Raw genomic sequence first — 24,138 nt, forward strand, 5'->3', positions numbered from 1 at the left:
AGCTGAAAAAATTACTGGTATTTATTTAGAGAAAAGACGGCTTCAAAGATGTCCTGACAAAAATTTGAATACAGCTAAGATGAACATCTATGGGCCAATTATGTTGACTCTCCATTTAAAGGTTGGAAGTGAGAATATTATAGCTCCTTTTAAATATTTAATTGGCTGTTACATCCACAATAGATGACACATTATCTTGGCTTCAGGGAACCAAACCAAGTGAAAACAAAAGAACATTGGCTTAGTGCCCTATAAGGAGAACCTATCGTAGGTATCTGAGACATAAATGCAAATAGGGACCAACCCAGTAAATAACATTCATGTGTGAACTGGCTGAATAAAAATATTAGCAAACTGAAAAGAGTATGCCATGCACCAAATGATAGCAATATGGAAAGATTCCAACTTTTCAAAAGCAGTTATGTATTTTGCTATTTATTTGCAATATTATAATTCTTGGTGATATATATATATATATATATTTTTTTTTTAAGATTTTATGTATTTGTTTGAAAGAGAGAGACACAGAGAAAGAGGGTACACAAGCAGGGCAGTGGAAGTGGGATAAACAGGCTTCCGGCTGAGCTGGGAGCCCAATGTGGGGCTTGACTCTAAGACCCTGGGATCATGACCTGAGCCAAAGGCAGATGCTCTACCTACTGAGCCACCCAGGTGCCCCCCCACCCCATTTTTAAAGATTTTATTTATTTGACAGCGAGAGACCCAACGAGAGAGAGGGAACACAAGCAGGGGGAGTGGGAGAGGGAGAAGCAGGCTTCCCACGGAGCAGGAAGCCTGATGTGGAGCTCCATCCCAGGACCCTGGGATCATGACCAGAGCTGAAGGCAGACACTTAATGACTGAGCCACCTAGGTGCCCCATCTTGGATGTTATTTTTTAAAATTCTGTGTCTTTTACCAAACATCTTGGGGGATGAATTTATCTTATGGGACCTGGTTTGGGACCTCTCTAACGCTGAGGTCCGACATTGGCTATTATCATTGGAATTTCCAAGCAGGACAGGCTTGCAGTGTATCAGGGACACCACTGAGAATAAAATTGAAATACGTAATATCTACCTGCCTTTTCACACCAGAGACTTTATGCTTGAAGTTTGATTTTTTTAAAAAAAATGTAGTTGCTTGTGGATTAATTGTGCCTATTGTATAATACCGAGTTTCTAGTTTTCTTTCTTGCCTCTTTTACACTTTTTTGTCATTTAACATTGCTGTGTAAACCACATGTAAATTGTGCCATTCCTACGTGACCATTTATATATAGCTCTTTTAAAAGAATCATCCAGGAGTGAGGCACAATGGTAGGCTACACAGATATAAGTGTTATATGTCGTTTTCAATAATCTACATAGTCCCTATATCTCAAAGTTGTGTTCATTGAATTATTCAAGAAAAAAATAACTATCCATTGTAGGATTATGCTAACTGTAACTCAAGTTAGGATAGTATGTTTGAGGTCATAATCCATTCCTCTAGTTTACATTTGAGGGGTTGAGATGACTTGCCAGGTGGTGCCTGGTATATAGTACATGTTGTTGGGGAGTTAGAGAAGGAAGAGAACACATGACCTTATGCTCAGGAAGTTTACAATCTCGAACAGGGAGACAGGACATCATACAAATGCTTATTAGAAGCAGTTGAAAGTATAGAGAATTCCAAGTCAAGTATTATGCTTCATTACAATTATTCCTCATAGCTTAGAAATTCACTACAAACAAAAAAGAAAAAAAAAAAGATAGTATGAAAGTATGAAGCTTGAATACTGGACAATCTCCATTGTTGTGTGGTTTTCAGTCTTTGGTTTGTGATCTTCCATCTCCTTCCTGCAAGTGCTTTATGCTAGAAACCTTCATTATCCAAAAACTGAGATTGGGAATGAGAGATGTATAAAAGAGTAATAATGAAATAGACACCTTAGTTAGCTACAAAATAATTAGCTCAGCAACCAAATAAGCATTAAAATACTCTCTTAAATTTAGTAAGGTATTGAGAGTTTTTAAGAATTTTATTCTATTTCTCTCCATTTTCTATAATCTAGTCTTGACTCTTTCCTTAAAACCCTGATTTCTTTTCATAAAGAAAATATAGAAAGTAATCATTTTATCTCCCTAAATATGAATGCTGTTCAGGAGACAGTTACAAGTGAATGAAATTACAAATTAAATAATTCCATTTTCTTCCTAACATGTTAAAGTAAGAAAGACATAAATATCAAAAGACTAAGCCTATCATTTTAAAAATAACTCTCTCATGACTGGGAAAGTTTAAACACGTACAAAAATAAGGTGACAGCCTTTCATGAAAAGAAAAAGCCAAGCTTTGAATTATGGTGTTACATTTATAGGTGATCTTCCAAGAAGATATGTGAAAGGTATTATTCATTGCAGGAAACTGGAAGGTATAATATGATAGAATAAGGATCACATTTTTCTCTTTGAGGTGATTTATATTTAAATGAGTTCTCCATAATCCTTTAAACTGAAGTGCAAATTGGTTATCAAAGTCCTTTGCTGTAAGGGTTGTTTTACATAATAACGAATTTCACAGAAGTTCCTCAAAGGGAAATATTGATTTAGGCGACATCACAGGATATTTCAGTTACAGCAACACTTTAGATTAGTGCCATAGACAGCATATAAAAAACTTCCTAAAGTCTAAATTTCTGTATTAAGAAGGGTAGGCAGTGTTTTTGTTTATTCTTCAAATAAATACCCAGTAGTGCGATTTTTGGATCATATGGTAGTTCTATTTTTAATCTTTTGAGGACCCTCCATCTGTTTTCATAGTGGAAAGTTACAATCCCACCAGCAGTGCCCCAGGGTTCCCTTTTTTCCATATCCACAACAGCACTTGTTGTTTCTTGTCTTTTTGATACAAGCGTGAGGTGATATTACCTGGTGGTTTTGATTTGCATTTCCCTGGCGACTGGTGATGCTGAGCTTCTTTTCATGTCCCTGATGGCCATCTCTGTATATCTTCTTTAGAAAAATGTCTACTCCAATCTTTTGCCCGTATCTTTTCTCAGTAGAAAATATGTTAATAATAGAAATTTTTAATGAAATGATTGTTTTATCTACTCTTTCCCATCCACATTAATGAGAAGCTGCCATCCATGTACTAGGTATATAGCTCATGTTTTTAGAAAATGGGTCTTGTGATCAACAGAAATGAAATCTTGCCATTTGTGATGAGGTGGATGGAACTAGAGGGTATTATGCTTAGCGAAATAAGTCAAATATCATATGATCTCCTTGATATGAGGAAGTGGAGATGCAACGTGGGGGGTTTGGGGGGTAGGAAAAGAATAAATGAAACAAGATGGGATTGGGAGGGAGACAAACCATACATGACTCTTAATCTCACAAAACAAACTGAGGGTTGCTCAGGGGAGGGGGGCCGGGAGAGGGGGGTGGGGTTATGGACATTAGGGAAGGTATGTGCTATGGTGAGTGCTGTGAAGTGTGTAAACCTGGCAATTCACAGATCTGTACCCCTGGGGATAAAAATACATTATATGTTTATAAAAAAATAAAAAAAATTAATTAAAAAAATGGGTCATGTGAAAATAGTAGGAAATGTTCATTTGCCTGTATATGCTTGCATTACTGCCAATGCCAAACAGCTCTGATTCTTGGCCCTTTATTCCCTGCTCATAACTGTGCTGTATAAGTTACATATGATACTTTATTTGTTTCTCACAATGTGAGGTAAGGATTACTATCTTTATTTTATAAATGAGAAAAATGAGGCTAGCTCAGTGGTGCGTGAGAATCTGAACCAGAGCTTATTTCTCTCTTTCACTATGCTGTGCCACCAACTCACATCTGCTTTCTTTTCATGAGTCCTACATGGCTCATCACTAGGAGATAAAAGCTCTAGTCCTCACCCCAGTGATAGAGTGAACACACAGGCAGGTTCCTCTTTGCTGTGTAGCTTAGGAGCCCCAGGAGCCCAACCAGTTCTCATTAGTAAGGAGTAACCAGGGGGCCTCACCTCAGTGAAATACTGGGACCAGGTCCTAGGTGGGACCTGAGATTAAAACTATAAATGGGAAGAGCACAGGAGTCACTCATGAGACTGTGGTTTGAGACCCAGGTCCATCACTCACTAGTCAAGGGACCATGGAAAAATCAATTTACCTCCTTGAACCTTTGTTTTTTTCATCTGTGAAATGAGGAAGCTGGATTTGATCAATGACTTTCAGAACTATATTTTTTAAAAAGTGAAGCTCTCTCTTTTTTTTTCCTTTGAGATCAAGAGTGGGACACTTAATTGACTGAGCCACCCAGGCACCCCTGAAAAGTGAAGCTCTTTAAGCAAATGAAGTCATATGTTGAAACCCAATAATAAAATTGATACACAGGTAGAACAAGGGCTGGATTTGGAGGAGGCATGAGTTCATCTGCCTCCTGGGCCTCCTTCTAACCTTCATCCTGTCTCCAGGGAGCCCCTGAGGTATGTGAGGCTTGCAGAACACGATTTTCAAACTGTGTACTCGCTCAGCTCTAACTGTATCTCAGTTCTCACAGTCTATGATTTAAAAACTATATGTAGCCACATGACAAGGGCATTAGAATTGTATTAGAAGAGAAACAGGGTCAAGGCTAATAATTCAAAGGAGAGGGGGCATTAAGTTGTAAAAGACAGAATCAAATGACTTGGCAGGGGGTGGCCAGGGGCATGCTTTTGATGGGGAGGACCCTGAAACTGAGTACTGGTTTTGCAGGGTGGTAGCAATGTAGGGGCTGGGCTTTCTAATCTTCATTTCTGGAATCTGTTATATTTTTGCAGTTAATTTATTTAAATATGAATATTATTTTAGTCTGACAATACTATTCCAGTAATTGATTTTATTTTCTTAAAAGATTCTTGATAGTGAGCTATTAACTTTTAATTATGATACAACTATGCTTGTTATCACCAAAACTTTTCTCCTTGTTTAAAAATGTGAAATTTAGATAAATGGGTTCATGTTCTCTAATGAGTAAAAACTCAGATTACCTTGTTGCAACTCTTGGCTTAAACACTTTCTTCATGTGTCTGTATTAACCTGCTAAACTCAGTGAGTGTCACTCTGGCCCTGAGCTGTCCCTGTGATTGACACTGTCTCACTGGTTTAACCATGGCATGTCTTTGGCCATAAATCCTTTTCACTTACCTGCCTCCGCCTTCTGCTGCTTCTCAATTTTCTCCAGGCGCCCTAGCAAGGAGTCAATTTTCGTTTTGATCTGGGTTAATTCTTTCTTGATTGTCTGTAGCTCATCTGATTTCACTGGAAAGGGGACAAGGGAAAGAAAGCAACAGAATGTCAAATGTACCATCAACTCACATAGAACATGACTCACAGAAACCCCATGTTTTCTCAAGACAGTGTCAAATCACATAGGACTTTCAATCTTACCAGTTTCTTGTTATTTCCAGCAATCCTAGAATACCGGAAGACATTGGCAATTACAGTAGGTTTCAGTGACGTGAGCATTAGATACTAAATCTTTTCACTGAAAGTTACGCAAAGGGATGGAGTCATCTGGAAACATCTTATTAAATAACTAAGTGATATGAAACTCAGTTTTGGCAGGTAGCTAGCTAATCTGCACTGTAAAATGGATTCAGATTGAGGAATGATAAAATCATGACAGGTATGTTAATACCACATTGAGTTCTATGTTGTAATACATATTTCAGTAGTCAATGATATTTGTAATCTAGTCCCCTGGTGTTTTATTGAAACCAGGATACAAAGTTTATCGTCTGAAGAAATGTCTTAGATGCAAGAGACTTCCAACAGAACTCTTGCTACTTTGCCTACTTAAAAAAAAATGAGGTAATAAGTTGTACATGTCCCTTTTTAAGCCATGGGGCTGGAGGAAAGAAAATTCACCAAAGTTACCACTGGTATGTTCTACAGTAGTGATTCCCATTCCAGGTTTTTGATATTTAGCATGGTTTCAAAGAAAAACAAGTGGGAACCAACACAGGACTGACAACTTTTCATTTTCCTGAGAAAGGATGTTAAAAACAATAAACAGCCTCCTATTAACAATAATAATTATTTTATAAAGAAGGAGCTTAAGAAGAGGAAAATCTCCTATTTAAGGGGAGTTCTTTAACAGAAATATATTTATGTTTATGGAAAATTCACTGCAGTGTTCCTATTTTCTCATTTTTCTGAGAACCACTGGAAAGTTTGCCACAAATCCACAAAAACCAGAGAATGAAGATTTCAAAGCTATCACTATAGAACATCTGCATCTGCATAGGGGTTTTCAGTAGGTGGGGTTTCGGGTATCCATGCCTCCACAGAGATGCCTCTAGACTGGGGGGCATAGAGCTTGATGTTAGCCTATTGATTCTTCTCTGTTACCTTTGCTTCAAGTTTAAGATGATCTCTGCTTGGATTCTCCCCAGAAATGCTGCAAGAAATTGAGCATTTAGCTTGGCTCTTTAGTCTTCAGGAAATTTCTTTGGTAAATAATAAAAACGAAATGCAATTTATGTTTGCTTTGAATAGAGCTATTTGTCAACTAAGATATGTGATATAATATAAATGATAATGTATGCATCAATATACATTAATTGCTCAAAGGAAGCACAGACTTTTTTTTTTCCCAGTATAAAAAAGTGAGAAAACATTTTTTATTATAAAATCAGAAATTCCTTTTACAAAAAGCAGATTTTAATTTATGATGCAAAGTAGCTTGCAAAATAAAAACTACAAGAATCCAGGACCCCATGGAGTGTTCCTATTATGAAGAACCAAACTGAAAGTAGAACACAGTTTAAAATAGAGAATTGCTTCTTATGTCAATTATTTCAACGACATCAAAGTGCCATTGTGGAACTGCAGCTAAATTTGAAAAACATCATCTGTCACAATTGCAAATTGATTCCACTTTGAAGAATGATTTTCATTTCTTTTGATGGAAGCACATCATGTAGTTTTACTTAAACCTATCAAATTTAATAGAAAATATTTTATCTTATAACATTAGATTTCAGTGCAGAAGAAATGGGGCTGTGGCTGGAAACTAACAGAATATATTTCTTAGTAAGTAGAGCCACACCTCGGCCCAGGAATGCAGTTGACTTATTTTCGTGTCTTTATCTCCTTAAAAAAAACAACAGAAACCAAAAACCCACCAATACCCCATTTTATAGAAACATTACAAACCACTAGAAATCTGGGTTAAGCACGTAGGAACTTAACATGTATCTAAGAAGTCAAGCCTGGCTTTTAGACTCATGTTTAATACTCCAGGAACACATTTTATGATCCGAGTCAATTTTGGTTTAATTAGTTAACGGTATTTAAGCTTAGAGACAACAAGGATCTGATCTGCATAAATTCTGTAAGCTCTTTCCTGCCTCTACCAAGAAAGTCTGAACCGGTCTCCAGCCCTATGCAAGTGGCGCAGCTTCAATCTTGGAATGGGTAGCAGCAAAGGTTCATCAAGGTCCGGCAAAACACAGGTTAAAACTAGTTTTCGTTGCTTCTTGAGCAGCTGTGAAAGTTGTTTTCTTATTGCACTTCAGTGCTGTCCTTGGGAGAAGGCCTGCCACTTACCTGGCCTACTTGCCTAAAGTCCTGTTTGTACCTATCTTCAGTAGAATTCACTTATCTATAGATATGGGGGTGGCTTTGTGATATTGTGTCTGGTTTCCAGATGGAATATCTGAGATAAATCACCTCTCTATCTGATGTGCTTCCCTCTCAAACGCTTCTCTGCCTCTTTTCTGCCCCCACCTTGTTTGGCTCCTGTTAATAACTTCTCTCCTGCACTGTGGGTTACATCGATCCCCTACTCCAGCAAAATGGATGCATATTTTACAAGCATAGATTTCTAAACTTAGAATTTAAAAAATTTTTGCAACTTTAAATTCTGATATTGTCCCCAAAATATAAGTGAGTTCAGAATTAAGGAGAGCCTTAGATCCAAATTTTCCCAGTTCATTTTCCTTCCTTTTTACATTCCCCCCCGTCCACTCTCTGCCCACCTTTAATTAGGCTTCTGCCTTCAATTTGCTCAGTCTATGGCATAGTCCCTTCATTGTAATAAATCATAAACCTTTTCAATTGAATACTACCAGAATGTCCCCATTTCTATAGGAAAAACTCCAGAAACCCACACAGAGGTGCACAAACCAAACTATGAACTGGTATCCAGGGTCTGCTCCTAAGTATATTTCCAGCTGTGCATTCCATTTCCTCAGAAAACATACTCTTCCCTTGAACAGAAAAGGTTAGTGCTTAATTAAATAATGCATGGAACCGGGTAGACTCTAGTTCACATCAATGTTTCTTTGGGGAGTCACCTGTAATCACTAAGATTCAAGTTCAACAATCTGTAATTTCCATCCTTCACCTTAGAGGCCTGTTATAAAAATTTAATAAAGCAGTTCACATAAAGCACTTAGGACCATGCCCAGAACATCATCAAACCCAATAAATGATAGTAGCGGAAGACATTCTTTCTATTACTCATCATTATTATTGCTATTGTTTTTATTGATATTATTATCCCAGAAAAGACTCTCTCTCTCCCTCAAATATGTCTATATCAAAATTCTATATGCCTTTTTGAGCTTCATTGAAAGTCTTGTCTCCTCTATGGATTCTTCTTTGACTAACCCTCTGGAGGGTGCATCTCTCCCCTTATTCAATGGCATCTCATATTTACCACTAGACATACACTGTCTGTTGATTTTTACTTAGTATGTCCACTTTTCATATTAAATTATAAGCTTCTTGAGAGTGAAGCCATGATTAGATATTGTGGAATTTCAAGAGTCATGCTTTTGAATATTTTCTGTGTTTTAATAACTCCTTCTTCTATTATTGACTGATGAGACTCCTGATGCTTACCATAATGTCCTGGACTTTAAAGTATGTCCTCCTTAATTAGAAAATTATATTAATAGGCTTAAGAAGAGCTCTTGAATTAGATTAGTAAATAGTGAAATTTTCCTGTCTTTCATCATAAACCAGATCCATAAAAATTATTGAGATTCCAGATTAATAAATTATTCTGATCTCTGACAATACAACATTTCAAAAAGAAGGAATTTTGGACAGTTGTTTGAGGCAAAACATATTAATAAATTTATCCCATCATAGGCTCTCAACAACCAAACTCCCTTGAATGGAGAGAAGGCATCCGGTTCCTTCTTCTCCTACCTTCCTACTTACCGTCCTTCCTTCCTGCCTTCCGTCTGTCCTTCTCTCCCTTCCTTGTTCCCTCCTTCCCACCCTCCCTGCCCCTTTCTTTCTCTTTCTCTTTTTTTCTTTCTTCCATCTTTCTCTCATTCTTTTTCTCCTTGTATGTTTAACAGAATTTAGCTCAGTCTCTTAAACACAGCAAGAAATTGGCAAATTTCAGAAGATCTGTAGGTGTCTGTGTAAGTAGGCAGGCCACTGGATGCAATTTCAACCCAACCAGCAAATCTTATTTAAAGCTTTGTGAATATACCAGGCACTAAACTGGAATTGACTGTTTCATGGAGAGACAGAGAAGCAAACAAGGAGTGCAATAAGAAAATTAGCTTGGGAATATGCTGTTTCTTAATCAGAAAGCCTATGATAAAAGAATAAGAGGATATATAACTTGGGCAGCCACACTTTTGTATTTTTCCCTAATTCCACTTCATTTCTTCAAAAATCTAATATCTTTATCTTTGAAGATACACTGCATATAATATAGTGCCTTTATTTTTATATAGAGTATTAGATCGTGAGAGTCAGGAGTATTTTTTACTAAGAATAATACGGAATGATTTTAATCAACTTGCTGTTACTTAATTGTTATGTATAAGTAACTTAATGTAGACAAGCTAAGGGCTTGGGAAAATTAGAACCAATTACTAAAGATTATGAGTTCTATAATTTGAAATTTATTAATTTGAGAATTTAAGAAAATTACTTTGCTTCCCAGTCAGCTCCAAATTACCTTCCCTTGACTTACCTGCTTGCCTATCTAATTATCTTAGGCTCTAGTCACAACTGTTCATTGTCCCTTTAATGTGTCTTGTGCTTTCAGACATCTATACCTGTGTTTCTGTTGTTCTTATTTGTCTGCCCTACACTCTCACCTTCTCCACCTGGCAAAATGTCATTTAATTTTTAAATACTCAGCTCCAATGTTGCCTACAGAGTAAAATCATCCTCAACCCTTAAGCTTTTTGTTAAAAAGCTCATCGTCTTTCTACTCATACTTCTTTCAAATGACACTGGAAATGATCTTTTCTTTAAATGTCTCTCTCCCTAACAAGATCAGGAACTGCTTTCATTTTTGACTCAAGTGTCTAACATATTTATTCAACAATATTCATAAAGATCTGCTATTGCTGGATTCCTTCCCAAGATCTGGGGATATAGTCATAAACAACAGAGACAAAAGTCATTGAAATGATGGAGCACCCATCTAGCAGAGGAAGAGGACAACAACCAAGTATCTTTTATTTGTTTATAAATCTAAATATAAAGTGCAGAAAAGAGGTTAGGGAAAGCCTAGCTTGGGAGTAAGATTTGTGTATATTGATATACATATATTATATATTATATATGTATATAATTATATATATGTGTATATATGTATATATTAATATACACATGTATGTATATTATATAATAGGTATCTATTATATATTATATAATAGATTATATAATATTACATAAATATATATTAGATTATATAGATATATATAGATTATATAATTGATACCTATTATATCTATCTATATATCTACAGATACCTGCAGATATCTGTAGGTATCTGTAGATATATAGATAGATATAATAGGTATCTATTATATATTATATAATAGGTTATATAATATATAGATATATTAGATTATATAGATATATATAGATCATATAATAGGTTATATATATCTAATATATATCTATATATAATAGGTATCTATTATATATTATATAATAGATTTTATATATAGATATATAATAGAATATTATATAGATATAATATAGAATATTATATAATAGATACATATTATATATATATATTACCATTGTATGTATGTATGTATGTATGGGAAAGGAAAGGGAAATGTCACCGATAAAGTGAAAAAAACATTTGAGCAAAAGTCTCAACATGGGGAGGCAGCAAGTCATGGGACTATCAAGAGGTACTGGGGTAGAAGACTATATGAGGCTGAAGAATGGTAGATGCAAAGGCCTGACTCAAAAGTATACCTGATGTGTTTTAGAGGCAGCCAAGAGCACAGTATGGCTGGAGTTGGAATGAGCAAATGGGAGAAGAATACAAGTCAAGAGGTGAGCTGGAGAGTGGAGAAGAGGGAAAAGGGATATGGAAAAGATGGTAGAGAGTCTTATTGGCCAAAGTAAGTACTATGGGTTTTATTCTGAGTAATATAAGGGCTCATTGCTACATTTAAAGTTTTTATTTTTCATACAGTGTTACATTAGTTTTGGGTATACAATGTGATTTAAGAATTTTACACAGCACTCAGTGGTCATTAGGACAAGTGTACTCTAAGTCCTCTTTATCTAGTCCACCCATTCCCCACCCAACTCCCCTCTGGTAACCGCCAGTTTGTTCTCTGTATTTAAGAGTCTGAATAGCTATATGCAAAAAAATGAAACTGGACCACTTTCTTATACCAGACACACAAATAAATTCAAAATGAATGAAAGGCCTAAATGTGAGACAAGAAACCAACAAAATCCTAGAGGAGAACTTTGGGCAGCAACCTCTGTGACCTCAGCTGTAGCAATTTCTTACTAGAAATATCTTCAGAGGCAAAGGAAACAAAAGCAAAAACGAACAATTAGGACTTCATAAGATAAAAAGCTTCTTCACAGTGAAGGAAATAATCAATGAAATTAAAAGGCAACTGATGGAATGGGAGAAGATATTTGAAAATGACATATCTGATAAAGGGCTGGTATCCAAAATCTATAAAGAACTTACAAAATTCAATACCCAGAAAACAAATAGTCTTATTTAAAATGGGCAGAAGACACGAATAGACATTTTTCCAAGGAAGACATAAAGAAGGATAACAGTTACATGGAAAGATACTCAACATCACTCATCATCAGGGAAATACAAATCAAAACCACAATGACATTCTGACTGGTGTGAGGTGATATCGCATTGTGGTTTTGATTTTTATTTCCCTGATGCCAAGTGATATGGAGCACTTTTTCATGTGTCTGTTGGCCATCTGGATGTCTTCTTTGAGAAATGTCTGTTCATGTCCTCTGCCCATTTCTTGATTGGATTATTTGTTCTTTGGGTGTTGAGTTTGCTAAGTTCTTTATAGATTCTGGACACTAGTCCTTTATCTGATATGTCGTTTGCAAATATCTTCTCCCATTCTGTCAGTTGTCTTTTGATTTTGTTAACTGTTTCCTTTGCTGTGCAAAAGCTTTTGATCTTGATGAAATCCCAATAGTTCATTTTTGCCCTTGCTTCCCTTGCCTTTGGCGTTGTTCCTAGGAAGATGTTGCTGCAGCTGAGGTCGAAGAGGTTGCTGCCTGTGTTCTCCTCAAGGATTTTGATGGATTCCTTTCGCACATTGAGGTCCTTCATCCATTTTGAGTCTATTTTTGTGTGTGGTGTAAGGAAATGGTCCAATTTCATTTTTCTGCATGTGGCTGTCCAATTTTCCCAGCACCATTTATTGAAGAGGCTGTCTTTTTTCCATTGGATATTCTTTCCTGCTTTGTCGAAGATTAGTTGACCATAAAGTTGAGGGTCTATTTCTGGGCTCTCTATTCTGTTCCATTGATCTATGGGTCGTACCCAAATGTTTATAGCACCAATGTCCACAATAGCCAAACTATGGAAAGAACCTAGATGTCCATCAACAGATGAATGGATCAAGAAGATGTGGTATATATACACAATGGAATACTATGCAGCCATCAAAAGAAATGAAATCTTGCCATTTGCAACAACATGGATGGAACTAGAGCGTATCATGCTTAGCGAAATAAGTCAAGCGGAGAAAGACAACTGTCATATGATCTCCCTGATATGAGGAAGTGGTGATGACATGGGGGCTTAAGTGGGTACGAGAAGAATAAATGAAAGAAAATGGGATTGGGAGGGAGACAAACCATAAGTGACTCTTAATCTCACAAAACAAACTGAGGGTTGCTGGGGGGAGGGGGTTTGGGAGAAAGGGGTGGTATTATGGACATTGGGGAGGGTATGTGTTTTGGTGAGTGCTGTGAAGTGTGTAAACCTGGTGATTCACAGACCTGTACCCCTGGGGATAAAAATATATGTTTATAAAAAATAAAAAATTATATATATATAAAAAAAAAACCACAATGACATACCACCTCACACCTGTCAGAATGGCTAAAATGAACAACACAGGAAATCAACAGATGTTGACAAGGATGTAGAGAAAGGGGAACCCTCCTACACTGTTGGCGGGAATGCAAACTGGTGCAACCACTCTGGGAAAGAGTGTGGAGGTGACTAAAAAAGTTAAAAACAGAACTATGCCTACACCCAGCAATTGCAGTACTATTTTTTATTTATTTACCTAAAGGATAACTGATCTGAAAGGGATACATGCATCCCAATGTTTATAGCAGTATTTTCAACAATAGCCAAGTTATGGAAAGAGCCCAAATGTCGATCAATGGATAAATGGATAAAGAAGAGGTGATATACACACACACATTCTCTTTCTCACACACACACACACACACACACACACACACTGAAATATTACTTAGCCATCAAAAAGGATGAAATCTTGCCATTTTGCATTGATGTGAATGGAGGCTGTTGGGTATCAGACTAAGCAAAATAAGTCAGAGGAAGACAAATACTATATTATTTCACTCATAGGTGGAATTTAAGAAACAAAACAGATGAATATAGGAGGAAGAACAAAAAAGGCAAACTAGAAAACAGACTCTTAACTAATCAGAAAACACAGGGCTGCTGGAGGGAAGTGGTCAGAGGATGGTCTAAATGGGTGATGGGTATTAAGAAGACCATTTGTGATGTACACTGAGTGTTGGTGATGGATCACTAAATTCTGCTCCTGAAACTAATATTACACTGTATGTTAACTAACTAGAATTTAAATAAAAAATTGAGACAAACAATGGAATACTATGCAGCCATCAAAAGAAATGAAATCTTGCCATTTGTAACAACATGGATGGAACTAGAGCGTGTCATGCTTAGTGAAATAAGTCAAGCGGAGAAAGACAACTATCATATGATCTCCCTGATATGAGGAAGTGGTGATGCAACATGGGGGCTTAAGTGGGTAGAAGAAGAATCAATGAAACAAGATGGAATTGGGAAGGAGACAAACCATAAGTGACTCTTAATCTCACAAAACAAACTGAGGGTTGCTGGGGGGAGGGAGGTTGGGAGAAGGGGGTGGGATTATGGACATTGGAGAGGGTATGTGCTTTGGTGAGTGCTGTGAAGTGTGTAAACCTGGTGATTCATAGACCTGTACCCCTGGAGATAAAAATATATGTTTATAAAAAATAAAAAATTAAAAAAAATTGAGACAAACAAAAATAATACTATCTTCAAAGGAAAAATATTTCCCCTCTTTTCTTTAATTTTACAACAAAAACTGCAAAAGAAAATTACAGACAAAAGAAAACATAGTGTCATAATAAAAAATATTTTGTTGTCCAGCTGATGATACTTAATTTTTCTACGGGTGATTTTAGGGCTTGAAATTAGAATTATTCTTCAATATCAAATGATATTCTTCAATATCAAAATGATAAGTGAATAAAAATAAAGTTCCTAGAATATAGGAACTTTGAGGCAAGCAGGATACTAGAGAAACTGGGAGTCAGTATACATCATACAGATAATCTCAAATATTTTTCCAAAACCATCACTGTAGTTAGTATTTTACTCAGGGGGGAAAAAAAAGAAACCACATTAAATCATTTCAGACTTAAATGAGTTCACTGATTTACTGATAAATGTTATTACATTCTGATACAGTCAACAAGATAATGTTTGTGCTTTTTCTTGCGAGATGAGATATAATCCAAAAAGGAAATTAGGCATATGAGATGATACCATCTTTTATATCAAAAAATGTGTGCATCTCTGATTTATGTGATGAAAAATATTGCAATTTATTTTAGTCACCTGTGGGTCAAGTCTATTCAGGGACAAATAAAGAAGCTTCAGCTAACTGTCTAGATCAGTGGTTCTTTACAGAAGGTAATGCCCTGCATGAGATATTTGTAATATCTGGAGTCATTTTTGATTGTCACAGTGTTAGTGGCATCTAATGGGCATCTGGCCTGCTCAACCTCATAAAACATACAGGATAGCCTCCCCCCACAACACCACACCCGAGAATTATCTGATTAAAAATGTCAATAGCATCAAGCCTTAGAAACCCTGGTCTAAATAATCATATACCCTCCTTCACCAACACCATGCTTCTTGGAACTGTTTAGAAAACTTAAAACTGTAAGCATGCAGACTTCAACATAATTCACAGTAATTTGTTTCTCTTCTTATTTATTTCCCCCAGCCTTTGATAAATTATTTAAATGTAAAAAAGGAATAAAAATAATTTGCATAGAACTTAATTAATCAGTTACTTTTACATTTACTACTTTTTCAGTAAAGGAACTTGAGAATCTGACAATTTACATGACATTCTCAAAGCTACAGAGTGACTATGTGTAATGTAATAATCTGAACAGGTAGAGTTCAGGCTCAAACCCAGGTCTTTTGACTATGAATTCTACATTCTTTATCGTGCTATAAAACTTCATTTGGTATGAATAATATGATTGTCAGTTTTAGCTCTTTCCTTCAAGATGCACTAAGGAACCTTATTATTTTTAATTTAGTCTCACCCAGAAAAAATGAAGACCACTGACTTCCATAAAATAGATTTTAAGAAATCTTTACCATTATCAATGCAATTTGTCTACTTCAGCTTCTCTTTGTCCTTTTCCTCTTATTCATATATTTTAAGCTAGTTTAATATGCAAAAACGATTTTGCCAACTTTATAAATAGTTTTCAAAGTCAGACTTTAAGAAATTTCGCTAAAATAAATTGAAGCAATATGTATAATTCTCCATTTATATATGTAAATATAGTTTGGCAATTACCACACCCATGGATGGAATTCGCTAGAAAAAGAATTACATATATGTGCATATGTATGTATTCATAATACCTAGGCCTGCATACATCTACACTAATTCTTTCTATGTATTTTTAGAAAGAGAAAATGAAATGAAGAATGAGTGCATTATTTTATTCAATAACTATTATTCAGATACCTGCTGTATGCAGCCATGCATCTAGCATACCATTGCCAGCTGCACATATACCATCTTAATTAATCTTTATGATAAAATACAAAATATATATTATTAAAATTGTTTGATGGATTAGAATGGTGAATGTTAGAGAAGTTAAATAATATGTTTAAGACTGCCTAGCAATACATCTAACCCTTAAACACTTACCCTAAAACACTCTGGAGGGGTCTCTGAACTGTACCAGGCACATACCCTCACTCTGGCCCTAAATCTAATCCTCAGCCTGTCCCTAACCCTAACCCTATACTGGTCCTAACATGAACCCTAACCCTAGATCTGAAAAAAAAAGGGAAGATGTGATATATACATAAACACATAAATATGTTTATATGTATATATATATATAAAATAGATGTGTTATTATAATGGAAATTACTCAGACATAAAAAAGTATAAAATACTGCCATTTGCAATGACATGGCTAAAGAGTATTATGTTAAGTAAAATAGGTCAGTCAGAGAAAGACGAAAACCATATGATTTCACTCATTTGGAAATTTAAAAACAAACAAAATGAACAAAGGGACAAAAAAGAGAGAGAGGCAAACCATGAAACAGACTCTCAACCATAAAGAACAAACCGATGGTTACCAGAGGGGAGGTGGGTGGGGGAATGGCTGAAATAGGTGATGGGGATTAAGGAGGGCACTTGTGCTGAGCACGAGTGTTGTACAGAAGTGCTGAATCACAATACTGTACACTTAAAACTAACATTACACTGTATGTTAACTGGGATGTAAGTTTAAAAAAATCTATTTGAGAATTCCTTAAAAAAAAAAAAAAAAACACTGCCTAATAAAAATGCAACAAAATCAAGTTTAGAGTAGGCTGCCTGACTCCAAAGCCGTGCTTCAATTTTTGTTTGTTTGAGTCTCCTCCTGACTCTCCAAGCCATGAGCTTCTTGTTACAATGAACGGCTTCCTTAACCTCATGGAGTTTATAATGAGTGGAGGGAGTAAATGTGTAAGCAACTTATTACAGTCCATATGAACATGAAATATATAAAATAATGGAGGAGTAAGTGAAATGTACCTATCGCTTGATTTGGAAGTTATCTCCTATTTTTTAGTTTTCCCTACCAGATTTTAAGAACCTGAAACCACGTCTATTTCATTTACAGAATATTCATTTGGGAGTTATGTAGTCATATAGTAGGTGCTGATGAATTGAACTTATGTGAACAATGTGGGGAAAGACAAGTACAATTCGTTTTTGTGGGGTTAGAAGGCTGTGAAAATATTCATGAAAGAATGGGTCCTTGAACTGTGACTGGAAGGGTGATTTGAATTTCAGTAAGCGAAAGAGATCTTCTAAGTAAAGGAAGCAGCAAATCTTAAATTATAGAGCTTGAAAATGAACGTCAACATCCTGGCTTCTTTGAGACCCAGGAGTGTAGGCCAGAATTTGTCCCTTGTTTTACTAACTCAAAATTCCAGAACCCACTTTCTCTGAGTTGTAGTATTTTTAAAGATGTAGTTCATAGTCAACTATGAAATACATGAAAAACAAGAAGTAAAATGTGGAAGGCAAAAATAATATTGGTCACAAATATTCCGCAAATATTTTAAGAGTGTACTCCGTGCAGTGCAAATGTAACTTGAAGAATGAATCTGTTATCTAAAATGGAGAGAAGAGATGTGCATACGAAAGACCATAGCATGAATCCAAGGGCTTCAGTCCTGTAATAGGAATAACAGCAACTGGTTTGGCTTCATATTGATGCCCTTGTAGCACAAAGGGATGCAGACTTGTTTGGGGTGAGTGGTATTGCCTGAACTGGACCTTAAGAACCAAATAAAATTATTAATAATGTTTTTCTACATACAAGATAGATAACACAATCGATAACACATTTTTTGAGATAAAGGAAAAGGCTTTCAAGTGGAGGTGTATGAACATGAGTTTAAAAGCATTTAAATAAGAGTACAATTAAGCTAGGGGAAGGGTTGTGGGAAATGGGAAGCACCAGATCAGATATATCTTGAAAAGTCACTCAAGAGTTTTGAATCTTATTAGGTAAATGGTAGCAATTCTGAGTTTTGAGTGAGGAGTTGACAGAAATAATTTATTTTGAATAATCCTGCAGCTGGGCACGGAATTAATGGGTTTGGGGGAGAGCAGAGAGCCCAGAAGAGTAGTCAAGAGACCAGCAGAGTAGTCAAGGCTCTGCTTGTCAGCACATTATCTGGGAAAAAGCGGCAGAAGCAGCAGCAGAGGTAAAAAATGTCATTAAGATCTTTTGATAGGATTTCATGCTCACAAACGTTTATAATCCTACAGTGGAAAGATTAGATCCTTTCTGGAACTTCTAGTGGAACACAAAGAAAAACACAACTTGTATAGAGGAGCTGAGAAAACCATCTTAAATGCTCACAAGCTGTATTGGTATTAGGAATTTATCAAATATTTTGTTGTTTGCCTCTTTTCAGGTTATATTAATGAGCCACATTAAAACCTGGTGAAAAAAAGCCTAGAAGAGACGCTCACAAATGTTTTTATTCATGACAAATACATTATAATTATTTCGGTTGGGCTGCTTTGGATCTATATATTATATTGTGATGTTAGTAAGGATTTATTACTCTTTATACTAAGTGCTTGTTAGTGTTCATACTGTAAAGCCATGTGCATTTGAAAATTCAGTTGTGTTTACCAAGATGAGCTAAATGGACCTGAATCTCATTCTCCTAAGTTAATTACTGAACTATAATGTCCAAGAATTTGGCTCTTAAAATAAGAAACCATTGAAGGGTATGCCAAGATCTCCATACTTTGTTTAGGTTTTACATGCATATTACATCCATGTTATGGGTTGAGTTCTGTTCCCTACAAAATTTATATGTTGAAGTCTTAGCCCCCAATATCTCAGAATGAGATTGTGTTTATGCATGGGGCCTTTGAAGAGGTAATCAAGTTAAAACAAGGTCACTAGATCTGATATTCCCTACTCCAATATGACTAGTGTAATTACAAGAAGGAAATCTGGACACACACACACACACACACACAGAAGGAAGATGATGTGAAGACACAAGGAAAAGACGGCCATCGACAAACCAGTGAGAGAGGGCTGATGTAGCGCTTTCCTTACAGCCCCTGAAGAAACACATGCAACGTTGTGATCTCCAACTTCTAGACCCTAGGACGGTGAGAAAATAGATCTCTGCTCTTTAAGCCACCCAGACTAGGGTATTTTATTGTGGCAGTGCTAGCAAACAACTATAGCCATCCTATAAATTTCTTAAACGATTATTTTTGATCAGATGGCACTTTGCTGGGAGTCTTTTCCCTGGGATGAAATTCAAACCTTTCAATATTCTCCACAGTTTTCCATTGTCCTGTTACCCAAGTTTATCTTTTGCTTTGCTTAATTATAGTATCCTGAGTTTCTTAACTGCATATCTAGCACTATGTTTTTGCTTTAGATAATAATAGTAATCAATAATGATAATAATAATAATAATGATTATTATTGCTATTATAGCTTATTATTAAGACTTTAGAATATGAGACACTGTTCTAAGAGCTTTATGTGCTGGCTCACATAATCCTCACAAAAACTTTCTGGAGAGGGCAATAAGATTATCATTCTTATTTCCCAAACCAAGGTAAAGGAAACAAAGTTTCTTGCCCCCAAACACAATTAGTAAATGGCAGAGCCACTGCTGGATTCCAGTTACAGCTGTCTCATATCTCATACTCTTAACTACTGTACTCTGTTGTAACAACAACAACAATAATAATAAAACCCCTTCCTGAACATTGACTTTGTAACAAGACTTGCCTAAAAACTTTATAAGCCTAAGTAATTTAATCCCAACCAACAACTTAGTGGATACATTGTATAAATTCCATTTTCCCCATAGAAAATGGAGGCATACAGGGATTAAAGGATTTCCCCATGGTCAAAAGTGAGGATATTGCCTAATGGGGATTCCACCCAAGGCAATCTGACAGCAAATCCTCTGCTCTTCTATATAGAGGTACTGTATCTTAAAAGTAGGAGTCTCTCTGATTCTGGTTCTGGTTTTTTTTTTTTAATCCATTTATCCTTCTAAACTTCTGTTATCTTTAAATCCTCTGGCCAACAGTAATTTCTTTCCTTAAAACCTAAAAGCAGAATATATATTTTGGCCAAGATAATGGGTAGAAGGGGAAGTTTAATGATATTTTGCTGGATATTAACATTGTATCTCTGGTTGATGTTTTGTCTCCATATTTAAATAACATGCTTTTGAGGGAAAATAAAAACAAAAACAAAAAACAACATAACACTTCCTTAGCCTTGGGGATAAGTTCTCAACTGTTTCTTAAATTTAATTGAACTCTCTTTAATTTCTTATTAGTTGCTTTAGGGCTTTGCGTTAGTCTATCACCTACTCTGTTATCAAAAGCACATTGATAGGACCCCAAAGACATCAAAAGTTACTATGATTTTTCTTGTTAGTAAAATAAATAAATAAATAAATAAGCAAATAAAAATTTTTAAAAAGAAAATAAAAATTTAAAAAATGGGGACCAGAAATTACTCTGTTGGTTAAGTGGCTGACTCTTGATTTTGGCTCAGGTCATGACCTTAGGGTCATGAGACTAAGCCTCATGTCGGGCTCCACACTGCGTGTGGAATCTCTTTGAAATTCTCTCGTGCTCTTTCTCCCTCTGCCCTCCCCTGCCATCTTGCATGTGGGTGCAGTCTTTTTCTTTAAAAAAAAATAAAATATTTTATTTAATATTTTTTCCAGAGGGCACTCATTTTTCCACTTAGAAACTACAGTAAAGCTCATAAGTATTCATGTCTTCTCTTTTGCAAAATGCTTAAATACAATGTCACATCTTGTTTATCTTATGATTCCATGGAACAGCACAAACTGATTACAATAGTTGGGGGATACATTCCAAGACCCCCAGTGGATACTTGAAACTGGAGATAGTACTGAACCCTATTACACTATGTTTTTTCCTATACATATATACAAACATTTACATATCTTTGATAAAGATTAATTTGTAAATTAGGCACAGAAAGAGGTTAATGAATAAATAGAACAACTATAACAATATTCTTTAATAAAGTTATGTGAATGTGGTCTCTCTCTTTCAAAATATTTTATTATACTGCCCTCATCCTTCTTGTGATGATGTGAGAAAATGCCTGTTTGAGAGATGAAATGAGAAGAACGATGTAGGTGTCATGAAGTAACACTAGGCTACTATTGACCTTCTGATGATATGTCAGAAGGAGGAGCATCTGCTTCTGCACCCTGGTTTGCCATGGGTAACAAACTGTGGAAAGAGAAACCACAGATAAATGGGAGGTAATTGCATAGTTTCAGTTCAAGTTGATTTGCAAAGGGACATACCTAGTGGTAATTTAATTTTTTAAAAGAGAAACCCATTCTAAACACATATCAGTATTCACCTTTCACAAATTATAGTGTTATATTAGTATATAAAATAAAAATATAAAATTATAGTTTTTGCTCACAGCAGAATTTAGTCACATCAAAAATCTGAAAAAAGAAATGACAAATTGTCCAAGCTATAACATTAATTTCCCTTCTGTACTTGCCAAGTCATTAAATGCTAGGAAACAACTATTAATAAAAGAGCAAGATGTCCCTCAGTAAATATTCATTCACTTAAGCCAATATTAACATAGTATACTTTACATTCCACTAGAATTTTTCATTTGTGATTTAAACTTGAAAATTATTGTTACTCCCAGGTACCAGGCTAATTATAAAAGTACTATTAAATAATGAATATTTATATACACACAGCACATGTAATATAGTTTGCCTACATGATTTTAGAAAGAACGTGCAACTGTATTCTAGTTTTGTTTGCTAATGAATTATATACAGATACTGTTTAGATTTATATTTCACTAAAATAACACTAATCTACAGTTAATGTTTACGAATTGAGGCTCTAAAAGTATAGAATATATGAAACATACATAGACTGTTTGTTCTCAGGATGCCTAGGTGGCTCAGCCAGTTAAGTGGCTGCCTTCAGCTCAGGTCATGATAACAGGGCCCTGGGATGGAGTTCCCGCAGTGGGCTCCTTGCTCAGTGGGGAGCCTGCTTCTGTTTCTGCCTGCCACTCCCCCTGCTTGTGCTCACTCTCTGCTCTCTCTGTCTCTGATTAAGAAAATATAAAAAAATTTGTTCTCTGTTGTCAGTCTTCCTATACTAATAATTTTGTTAAAATTAACATCACCAGATAATCAATATATCCATGGTAAGTTTCAAATAATTATTTTACTAGATGGTCCTTACAAAATATTTTCATCCCGTAATTTGTCCAATATTTCTACTTAATGCTTTTCCTCATCTTTCATGAGCAACAAAGGGACTCTAGAACGTATACTTCCAAATGATTGCTGCTAGAAAATAAAACACACTACATATATTTCAAAACATCTCTGGTTTATATTAAGGAGTCTAGTTTCACTTAGTCTTCCCCAAAGATTATCACATCTGTCACACAAAACCAGGGAGAGAAGACTGAATTAAACCACTGATTCCATCACTGTATTTAAGATTCTTATCAGGGCACCTGGGTCGTTCAGTGGGTTAAGAGTTGGACTCCTGGTTTCCGCTCAGACCATGATCTCAGGGTTGTGAGATCAAGCCTTATGTTGAGCCCCAAGCTGAGTCCCAAGTGGACCCCAATTGAACTCTCCCACACCAGTCCCGAGTGGAACTCTGCCCTCAGTGCTGAGTCTGCTTGGAATTCTTTCCCCGTTCTTCTCCCTCCCCATCTTCTCCTCCAGCTTATATGTGCTCTCTCTCTGAAATAAATAAATAAATAAATAAATAAATAAATAAAATCTAAAAAAAAAAAGAATAAATTCTTATCCTACATATAGTTCAGTATATATAGGCTAGTTTGGATTATTTTTTCAAGTAGCTGACTATAGAGATTTCCTTTCCTATAAACATCCTTTCAGTATTTATTCCAATGTAAAAAAAAAAAGTCACTAGATTTCTCAATACTTGGAGAATAAGGAAAAATAGAAGCATGAGAGTATATGCTCTGTGTGGGTGGCTCAACTTCCAAAACATAATGTTAGTTAAATTCCAAAATTCATGGATTATGGCTGACATGGAAACTGGAAGAACATCCATATGTACCTAAGGCCTCATGTCTCCTGAAACGAGATGGAGGTATGGAATACAGCATTTGTACCTGTGGAGGTGGGAGAGGTACTAAGTGTACAGGTGGTTTGGAAAAGAACTTGCTTCCCTCTGCTAGAAGGCAGAGAAGAATGTGATTGATCCCTGAGTTGCTAGGAGAGAAGAAAGGGGCTCCAGTAAATTCTCTTAGAGTGAACAGAAGGACTATAACTTGCACCTTGCAATGTATAATCCTTGGAGAATTTGAGGGTTGCCACTGACTCCAGAGGCATTTCCTGAGAAAGGATGCGTTATTGGGTGTAGACAGCCTATCTTGATTTACATGTGAGAACAAAAAGTCCTCCTCAACATGTCAAAAGAAAAGTCAGACCCAAAATAGCTACCAATTTTATAAAAAATTTCTATTGGCTCTTAGTCCTTCACTGCCCATAAGAAAAAGAGCTTCATGTGCATTTCGGGGAGTTGAGGAATTCTATAACAAAACAAACAAGAGAGCACAGCTCTTTGTAGGAGAGAGATGAGGCAAATAACCAGAACAGGTGGATACTGGGGATGCAAAACCAATGTTATAAAATGTTAATAAAAATGCCATGGCCACCTTTACAGAGAAATACATGATTTTTGATGGCTCAATTTTTTG

The 24,138-nt window shown here is 35.8% G+C and overlaps 1 protein-coding gene across 7 annotated transcripts in view; it reads right to left on the reverse strand.

Moving 5' to 3' along the window:
* The window catches only part of RALYL (RALY RNA binding protein like), a 694,598-nt gene that overhangs the window by 44,666 nt on the left and 625,794 nt on the right, over window positions 1-24,138 (reverse strand). For all 7 annotated transcript variants that reach the window (XM_004766953.3, XM_013063763.2, XM_013063762.2 and 4 more), the window contains one exon: window positions 5,176-5,289. In XM_004766953.3, coding sequence (XP_004767010.1) covers window positions 5,176-5,289 — 114 coding nt within the window. The remainder of the gene's footprint in view (window positions 1-5,175; window positions 5,290-24,138) is intronic.

Source organism: Mustela putorius, unplaced genomic scaffold, assembly GCF_011764305.1.
Source record: "Mustela putorius furo isolate JIRA1106 unplaced genomic scaffold, ASM1176430v1.1 tig00003846_pilon_pilon_pilon, whole genome shotgun sequence".
In the NCBI taxonomy this organism is placed as follows: domain Eukaryota; kingdom Metazoa; phylum Chordata; class Mammalia; order Carnivora; family Mustelidae; genus Mustela; species Mustela putorius.